Raw genomic sequence first — 9,952 nt, 5'->3', positions numbered from 1 at the left:
CCGTAGCGCCAAAGCCTTTCGGAGAAGGAGGTGGCCTTTCATTGGCTGCTGGCTGTCACAGGGTTCCGTATCAGTGCAGAGAAATTGCTTCTTCCTGAAGTGCGGCGGATACGTCAATAAAGATGGTAAGGCATAAATATTACCAAAAAAGAGACCGGTGTGTCCGCAAGGTAGTGTTTGGCAGGGTCTTTGCGAAAACACTGAGCACATTGTTGTCTCGGTGCTGGAGAGAAGTCAGCAGCAGGCGGGGAAAGGAAGCAGCTTTTCTGGCCTGCCGCTGTAGGGAATGGGGCTGGGTGCTGGTCACATGACGGCAGGGCAAGAATTCCATTTAATAATATTACGTTTGATTATACGTGGAATTAATATTATTTATTCAGAATACTGTCCAGCTTTTATTTCATTTCAGTTCGAAATTACTTTAGTATTTTATTTATCACTTGCATCACTACAGTGGCAGCTGGGTCTGTGACAGCTACTGATTGCACTTTATAAAATAGTGGGGTGTTTCACCTAATTGCAAAAAGAAAACACATGCGGTTCGTTTTCCTTATGCATCCGGGAGCACTACTAATGCCGTTAATGTACATCATTATATGGTGTTTTAGTATATTTCGATAAAACACATTCGAATTTGAGACCAATGGTCATATCTTGCATGTGTAATTCTTGTTAATGGATACCAAAACCCTTAATCTTCCATTGAAATTTGTACTAAAAAAGCTAGCTGAAATAATGAAATGCCATGTAACCCAATGTGTGTATATTAAGTGTCAAGGTTCGTCACTAGCCTGTGATTTTGTATACGTTCAACCTATTCTTCAAGCCATTAGCACTAGTCAGTGGTGTTTGGTTATCATTATTTCGAAACGAACCTTGTCACTTGATATTCAAGGCTCAGATTCTGCTTCCCAGACCCCTTCTTACAGTTTTTTTTTTAATTAAATTGTTCAATACTGCTTTTCATTCAAATTCATTTTATGTTACTATATGAAACAATAAAATAACTTTTTTATATATATATATATTAGGTGTACTAGTTGAAAATAATCGCAAGATAGTGATACTGAAAGTTTGTTGTTCATCATTGTTTATTATGTATTTAAGTTTGTTTTTGTTATATTTGCATACACACAAAACAAGTAGCAGTCATTAAGAAAAGTTTTGAGGTCAATCAAATTCAGTAAACTTATGGTTGTTTTACTCCGTGAACTGAAAAGGGGAAGGTATGCTCTGAGAAGCAGTATTTTGTGTCCTCTGTCCTAACATTTAAAAGTAACAAATACTAACAGTTGCAATTAATCATAATCATAATCATCTAATACCTTTCATTTGCCTTTTGATTTGAATTACTTTTAATTTCTAAAAAAAATTTTTTCTTGTCTCACTTTTTGTTGTTGTTGTTTAATCTTTGATCATGTTCCTCATCCCCACCCCTGTCTACAATCAACCTCTGCATTGCATTCAGGCTGGTCACAGAGTAAGTGCCCACTCCTTCAGAGACTTTTCTCAGCCACTGCTTTTGGACACTTGCACTGATGCAGCTGCTACCAGAAATCTCAAACTGTAATCTTGATTATTAAGGTCCTCCTAGGGGTGTAAAAGTTTGTTTTCTGTCCTGCCACTTGTAACACGCACAGCTCTTAAGGTAAGGATTGTTATGACTAATATGTTCTGTTGTAATATGTTCCTTATTGACTTCAGCTACAGCAAAATGTGTTAAGTAGCCTACCTGTTATTGGTTCTATGTTGAATTTTCAATATTCATAGTGTTTTTTTCTTTCTGACTGTTGATTGTGTTAACTATGAACACTATTATTCATGAATTGGCTGCTGTATTTGGGGTACTGTTACTTGATCTTTCCTTTCTGAAGCAGCAAAAAATAATGGGACTAGATTAAGCAATTACATTGAGTGTTACAGTATATTATTTTCTTGTGTGATAATTTATTTTAAGTAATGTAATATCCAAGGCAATTCCAAATTTGAAATGAATGAGCTCAATTTAGATTCAACGGTGAACACTTACAATTGTTCAAAATCACGGACGGATTGCTGGGGATTTCATGATTTTTGCTGATTACATTTCCATAATTTCACAACACCTCACTGTTGTCAAACCCTTGAGCATTAGTTTGTGTTCCATCTGAGGTTTTGTTCATTTAAAGGAACTAATTATCCTCCTGGTATACTTGGATGCATTTAACATGTTTTTTTGATTCTGAAGAAGCTGATAATTATAAACTAACAAATTTGTGGTTCCTCCAACAATAGAATTGAAATCAACCTAGTGGTCTCCAACCCTGGTTCTGTTGAAGCCCAATACTACAGTTTATATCTATGTGCTGTATTCCATTAGTGACTAAGGATCATGTTAACTGCGAGTGAATTATGCAATAATTGATTTCAAGATACAATAACTGAGAGCCTGTTTGGAAGAATGTGCTGAGACAGGGCTGGTATTGGAGACCCATTTCTCCTCTCAGGATCTGTTCCACATATATTTAATAAAAGTAACTGATACTGCAGAAGAATGAGATTTAACCTCATTCTGGACTTAAACAAGGCCGTAGCACAGGACTCCTCTTTCATATGTTAATTGAGCTGGCTGTGGGGAGGGGGGACCTCCTCCAGATGTAATGTAGATATCGCAGTGTGTCAGCTCACTTCTTGACCCTTGCCTTTCCTGCACTGGCAGTTGGTGCTGGTGCTAGGAGACCTTCACATCCCCCATCGATGCAACACTCTGCCGGCAAAGTTCAAGAAGTTGCTGGTCCCTGGCAAGATCCAGCACATACTCTGCACTGGCAACCTGTGCACCAAGGAGAGCTATGACTACTTGAAGACACTGGCTGGAGATGTGCACATCGTCAGGGGAGACTTTGATGAGGTATGTCTCACTCCTCCCTCCTCTCACATTAACATGGCATTGTGGTCAGCTGAATTTAACTGTGGTGGCTTTACAGGTTTCAGCCAAAATAAAAATTACATTGCTAACCTTGTTTGTCTTGTATTTTGATTAATCGACTCAATAAATATAATATATTTCTATTTTAGTTTGATGTTAATAACAAAACTTGCTCAGATGTGATCGTTTCTGGATTTTAAGAAAGATTCTTCAGAAAATTGAAGGAGAATACATTTTTTTAGGAAACTGAGCAGTACAGTTAAAAGCACTTGCCCTCAAACTGCTGTTATACATTGGCATATCATTGTTATCAGATACAACACCCTAGTTTTTCATTATTTTTTGTGATTCTGGATAAAACCAAATGCATGAATAGCCTTTTCCAAAGATGAAACACAGAATTGAACTCACAGGAGACCAGTTAACCTGAAAGAAAGAAATAGTTAATTGATTGATCTGTGAATTCCTTTTAATACAGTTTGTGATTTTTTTTTTTTTTAATTGATCAGTGTTCTTTGGACTTTCATGTTATTTTTCCATGTTTATTTGTAAATCAGTTTTCAAACAAAAAATGAAAGTATTTAATACTCTAACCACCTTTAATAAGTCATGACATTACCTGGAGTGTCAAGACGTATTTACCAGTAAGCACAGCCATTGGCCATAAGTCTGCTTAAAAAAAAAAAAAGTAATATTATTTGTAATGAGGAGGATGATGACTGAGAGCTTGACTTGGCGCTGAATGGTGTTGTTGATCTTGCAGAACCTGAACTACCCCGAGCAGAAGGTGGTGACGGTGGGGCAGTTCAAGATTGGGCTGATTCATGGACACCAGGTCATCCCCTGGGGTGACATGGCCAGCCTGGCTCTGCTCCAGAGGCAGCTGGATGTGGACATTCTCATATCTGGTCACACACACAAGTTTGAGGCTTTTGAGAACGAGAACAAATTCTACATCAACCCTGGGTCAGCCACGGGGGCTTACAACGCCCTGGAAAGGTGAGAAGACTGGTCTGTGTACAGCACTGATGTGGGATTCAATGGCAGGGGGTATTAGCTGCACATAGCTGTTGTATAGTTTGATGTTAATTATGACAACAAAATGGTGAGGACATTGCAGTGAAATAGGTGAATGGCCGCCCACTAGATAAGGATAGGGAGGTTGAGTCATCTCCAAGTTCATTTAAACATCGCAAGCTTGGATTAGTGCCCATCAGGGTCTGTGATTTTGGTTTTAGGAGCCAATTTCTGGAGTCAGATAGTGTTACAATGCAGTGTATGTTGATGTCAGGCAGAATACAAGTGTTATAGCCTGAATGTTGAAGCCACCATGACTGTACCAGTTTCCACAAAGGAAGTGAAACTCATGTGCTTTCTGTTCCCAGCAACATCATCCCCTCCTTCGTGTTAATGGACATCCAGGCATCGACAGTAGTAACGTACGTCTACCAGCTCATCGGAGATGATGTCAAAGTAGAGAGAATTGAATACAAGAAGTCCTAAAGAAAATGTTGTGAGGTCCTGGCGAATTTGTATCGTTTCATTCCTTTATTTTTATTTCTTTCAGCTGAAAAGTGTCACTACAGAGTTATCGCTGTACCATCATTTGGCTATAAAAAAAAATGTATGTCTGCAGTATTCACTTCTGATTTAGCAGTTTACAGAAAGTATAAGATAATGGAATATGGATTTATTTAATGTCATTAAAGAAAGACATGGTGCCACTTTTTTTTCCTTTTGTTTAAAAAACAACTATCTTGTCATGTAAATACCCTTTTAAAATTGATTAACTTAATATGTAGATCATTCTTTCACTTCACTGTTTGCATCTATTCTCTCTATAATAAAAAGAAATTAACATTGGATAGACATTGGATTTTATTTAAGTCTTGATCTGTATATACACTTAAATATATAATGCAGAGAACATATTTCTCTCAAAATCATGTAAGGATGCATTCTTTAAGGGAAAATATGCTTAGTATAACAAAACTGGTGAGTTTTTCTCAGACAAGATTCACATAGATCCAAAAATGTGAGAAAATTTGACAATGTAGATGTAGTTTATTCCTTTTTGATGCTAATATGAATATTGGTTTGAAATTATAAAGAAAAACTGACCATTACCGGTATCTTGGTATTGTTCCTTCACTCTTTCTTTTTCTATATAGTTAGAAATTACTATTTGTACTTTGAACAGAACTAATTGCATGTTTTCAGTGGATAAGGAACCTGTTCTTTTCAGCCGCCCTTCCCTAATCACGCCTTGCTTTCAGACTCCGTGACTGTCCAATGGTAGAAACTGAACTGTATACACTCCCTTAAGAGAACAGTATTGAACATAGATGCAGGTGACCTGAGGTTCACTATGAAAGATGCTGATATGTGTTGAGTGGGGAGTCATAATTTCTCTTCCTCGTTTGATACATTACTTGGTGCTCAAATCTCCATCCATTAAGACTGAATTTTGACACTGTAAGAAACCTCAGCATGATCTAAAAAAATATATTGATACGTACTGGAAGAAGCCATTTTTTGTATTCCCTTTTCTGTTTGTACTGCAAAAATAAAAGCATCATAGTCACACAAATGTTTAATTGCATGGTATACAAGCAGAAATGTTCATGGGCATAAACTTGCATTTATTATTGAAATTATCATGCACAAAAAGATTTCGGTATGAAACTGCCAGGTTGGAATTGCTAGTCCAGGTATCTACAGTATGGTATGAATAGGCTTGTGCAGCATGTAGTTGTTAATACTCATGGATTGGATTGAAGTGTTTCACAGGATTTTCTCCATTACTCAACAACAGAGGTTTATTTTAAGTAGCAGGCAGATGTTCCCAGTCAGTAGTTCTTCTCTAGTCTTCTTGTGCTTCTCACTGAGGTCCTCCTGAGCTTTTGTATCTGAAAATAAATAAATGTGAAAATTAGGGTACATATTGCAGTAATAGAAAATAGCTTTTTTTGTATGTATGGCTGAGTAGTGGCAGACGGTAAATGTAAACTCATTATTACTTAAGTTTCCAGTTCTGTTTGGTCGGTTTAATCAAATGCTGGTAAAAGGTTTCACCATGCAACCCCCGCCCCCCTAGAATGTATTACATTTCACAGTTACCAAGATTACCTAGATGTTTAGCTAACTACCTAAATAAGACAATGTAAAAGCTGTACAGTTAAAGCAAAGGGCATTTGCTTAGTCTTGCCTTTAATAGTTGCATTCTTTACTCCATTAACATTTGTCCTCATTTTTCTGGGGTTTCTTTCATTTGATGATGAAATGCAGGATATTGTGCTGTAAAATTAAAAAACATTTTTCCCTCTCTTAGTGCCAGTAGTAAAATATCCATATTTAAACATTCAATCCAATAATAAAATAAAAAAGTAAAAAGTCTGACCTGTGTCTACTTTCTGCTATCCTGGGGAAAATCACTTTCCCAGTAGGAAGGTCTGCTCTGTGCATGTCCCTGCTGGTCTTGGGCTTGCTGTGAGACCTGGGATCAGTCTCCCTGCCTGTGTCAAACATGTGCTTTTCTTGATGAGGCAAATTTACTCCTGGCTTCCTGTTTTCCCTTGAGGCGCTGTGACCTACGGACAGCAGTAGTGTTTATTTTTGGAAGGCAAAGTCCATGGGATCGGTTCTTTAAAATCTAACTCTCTCCACACTTTTCCCCATTGCCTGTCGAGTACCTGTTTGCATGCATTGCTGCAGCACATTTACGTACTGTCGTCTCATTAGTTTCCGCATGTGATTGGTGCTGTAGATGTTGGCAATACTGCAGAGATACCGTTTTTGCCCCGTCGTCAAGCTGGGGTGCTGCAATTCAAAGCAAATCTTGGTGTATGGTGTAGCATATGAGACCCAGAATGCTATATACGGACTTAATTCTTAAGTATTCAAGAAAATTCATTCAAATAAAGCTGATGCATTGTTCCTGCTATGTCTCGATTTCAAATGTGCTTTTCTGAAAAGACATAAGGAACTGCACCTCCAACATTTAGTACTTGCAACACATGGGTTATGTATTAAGAATAATAGATTTTAAAGATGCACTGGTGACTTATCCTGTTATAGAAAACCTTTCACAGGAGAAGAGTATTTTAATAGTAGCTGTGGTAGTTTTTAAACATCAGTACCGTGTGTAGTTCATACAAAAATAATTTGAAATTACTTTCTAATAACACAAGTAACAATTGAGGGCAACTCATATTTTGCATCCAGTGACATCTAGGGTTATAGTGATTTTATTTTTTTATTTTGGGGTTCTGTGTGTTCAAAATATTGAGACCTGTCATCTACCTGTAGAAAAGGAGCAGCCATCATTGACTTAGGAATGTGCACAGTCTTCATCTGCTGGGTGTCACACAACTGCTGGAAGTGTGTCTCCTGGTGCACTGCCTTCTGGGGCTTCCTGCTAGTATCCTGAGCAGTGTCAGCTCCTGTGTGCAAAGTGAAATTCTGAATCCCCCCTCCAAACTGTTGAATTACAAAAAGTATACAAAACTTCTGCATTTAATGGGAAAAACAGGTGTTCCTCCTTGTTGGGTTTTAAACTAACAACCAAGACAGTAGAAGATCTGACCTTGTATTACATTTTGCAACTAACTTGCAATGCTTCCTTCTTTTTAGCCAAATACAGCTCCATCAAACCATTCCCCTAGTTCATATTAGACATATATTATTCTGCTGCTCCTAGTTGCCTGGCAACAATTAAAACTGTTATTCCCCTTCCAGAGACCAGCTTCGTAAGAGGAGCTGCTGATGTCTCTGTTATAGGAGGTCTCTAGTGTCCCTATTGGCGGGTATAGTGTTTCACATATATAACGGATCACTTCACGGAAAAGTGGCTTCACATGGCTTAACTTTGCTACTGCGCTTATCTCCATAAAGGAAATTGAGTATAACTGATTATAACTTACCAGGATATTTGCCTTTTAGTGGGTAGCAGTGTTCTGCAGATCTTCAGAAACAAACACACAGTTATGATTATAATTAGAGCAATATATTCAATCTTTACAGGGAATGTTTCATTGTAAATAAATTCATATAAATGTTAATTCTGCATGATGAATTCAATGGACTTACTTCCAAATTAACCCACCGCTTAAAACGGCTTTCGATATATGGAATTTAAAATATTTAGAAATTGGAAATGAAGATGACGATTATATATATATATATATATATATATATATATATATATATATATATATATATATACGCAACAATATTGGAAGAAAAAACTTGAATATGTAGAATGCATTTATTGCAAACATATATATATATATATATATATATATATATATATATATATATATATATATATATATATATATATATATACACACATTGCTAAAATGTGATTATAACTACTAATACTATAGTTATAATCATAATTACCATGACAAGAATTACCCACACCAAGGACCGATTACGTATAGACGTACTGTTGGAAGCATAACAGGTAGAAAGGTTAATATTATAAACATGGGCTTATTGCTGTCAGTAATGTTTATAGAAACAACCCAAACTGGAGATGCACAAGCAAATTTTGACCCCCGTTAGCAAACATGGCGGTGTAGAGCATCATCATGTCTCATCCGAGCTGTGTGTAGGTATTTCTTTACCTTGTTGCTAAGAAGCGGCCCCTCTGGCTCACATACCCCTCCGCGCTTCTTTCTTCGACGAAGGTCACTTGCTTTCTCATGCCTGCCGCCGCTTCTCTGCAAAAATCAAAGACTCTGAATGTCCCGTTATAATCCAGCGCCACACGGGCCGTCTGCAGCGCAATTAAACCCGCTCCCACTGGCGCCCGACTGCTGTGATCCTGTGCGCCTGCGTGTGCGCATCCGAGAGTTGCCAAAGGAAACTGCGGTAGGTGGATCACTACACACACACTTTTAAGGACCGTTCTAGTTAAAAGTATCACATAGTCTACAGTTGTTACAGGGATACGTGTCATCCATCAGTGAGACCACTGTTGAAACATCTTTTATAATATAGGTCGCGTTCGTGTAGAGCAGATTTCGTCAATTCTGCAGATCTGCGAGAAAATGATTGTTAACAGTGATACTGAGGTTTTTACATTACAATGTTATCCATTTAAATTGTTCAGCCTATTATACTAGGGATCATACAGCATCAATAAGATATAAATAGCATTCACTTTATTTTAAGTGGCAAATTACATTCAATGAAACATCTATTGATATGGGTGAGATCTATTGAGTGGGTTTTAAATCACACACATTCCCATAACCCCCCCCCCCCCCCCCCCCCCCTTGGTAGTTCAATCTACCACTTATTTTTTTCAAAACAAGACCACTAACGAGGTGAACGGTAATCAGCTTGCGAAGAAACAATCCCACAGAGATCATGCTTACCTATTGGTGGTAGTGTGTGTTGTTGCTGTAGCATATTACTCTTAGACTAACACAGCACCCACCACTTCTACAAACTGCCTCCTAAAGTGTCTCAGAACACATCCCTTTAGCGCCTCAAAACACACCCTTCAGAATGCATTTGCCTTAAGTGCCTCAGACTCCACCCACTGGAAGGTGGCCCTCTGAAGTTCAACTCATGTCCAAGGTCAACTCAAGGTCAAATCCCCCACAGCCCTGCCTTTCAAAAGGTGCCTGGTATTATTCTGGCCTACCTTTATTCAAAATACACAGCATACAGCATGGCCACGATGAAAACAGAACTGTTCTTGAAGGACAGGAAGACAAAGTTGTCATTCTCTGTGTCCCACAGTGCCCTGCTGGCAATCATCACAGCCTGGCCTTTGTCTTCTCCCACAAAGACATACAATGTATCTGTTGCGATTGAACCCCTGCTTGTTGGACAATTTAAGGATGTCATCCTTCAATTTATCTGCCAAATCCCTACAGTGGTTGTACGTCACCCCTGTAAAAGTCTCCCTCAACAGTTCATTGATTTTTTTCTGAACCAAGTGGGGCAGGAATTTGTGGACAGGCCCCATTCTGTAGGCGTTAGGAACTTTGACTTCCTCCGGATTGGAATAACAAACATAGGAACCCT

At 38.1% G+C, this 9,952-nt stretch overlaps 2 protein-coding genes across 3 annotated transcripts; one reads left to right on the top strand and one right to left on the bottom strand.

Annotated features, from left to right (window-relative positions):
- Positions 1–30: 30 nt before the first annotated feature.
- Positions 31–4,773, top strand: vps29 (VPS29 retromer complex component). The gene is made up of 4 exons (XM_066689074.1): positions 31–125; positions 2,699–2,890; positions 3,672–3,907; positions 4,294–4,773. Exons 1-4 carry the CDS (start codon positions 123–125, stop codon positions 4,409–4,411), a joined length of 549 nt encoding a protein of 182 aa, XP_066545171.1. The 5' UTR covers positions 31–122; the 3' UTR covers positions 4,412–4,773.
- A 713-nt stretch (positions 4,774–5,486) lies between these two features.
- On the bottom strand, positions 5,487–8,733 carry fam216a (family with sequence similarity 216 member A). 2 transcript variants are annotated; one of them, XM_066689072.1, is made up of 7 exons: positions 8,539–8,733; positions 7,831–7,871; positions 7,211–7,350; positions 6,601–6,727; positions 6,309–6,498; positions 6,117–6,205; positions 5,487–5,817 (listed from the first exon to the last, which is right to left on the bottom strand). In XM_066689072.1, exons 1-7 carry the CDS (start codon positions 8,616–8,618, stop codon positions 5,714–5,716), a joined length of 771 nt encoding a protein of 256 aa, XP_066545169.1. In that variant the 5' UTR covers positions 8,619–8,733; the 3' UTR covers positions 5,487–5,713. The 2 variants fall into 2 exon arrangements, with proteins under 2 accessions (XP_066545169.1, XP_066545170.1); XM_066689073.1 differs by lacking the exon at positions 6,117–6,205.
- Between the last annotated feature and the right edge of the window lie 1,219 nt (positions 8,734–9,952).

This window comes from Amia ocellicauda, chromosome 17 (genome assembly GCF_036373705.1).
Source record: "Amia ocellicauda isolate fAmiCal2 chromosome 17, fAmiCal2.hap1, whole genome shotgun sequence".
Lineage (NCBI taxonomy): Eukaryota > Metazoa > Chordata > Actinopteri > Amiiformes > Amiidae > Amia > Amia ocellicauda.
This window is presented reverse-complemented; position numbering and strand designations above follow the sequence as displayed.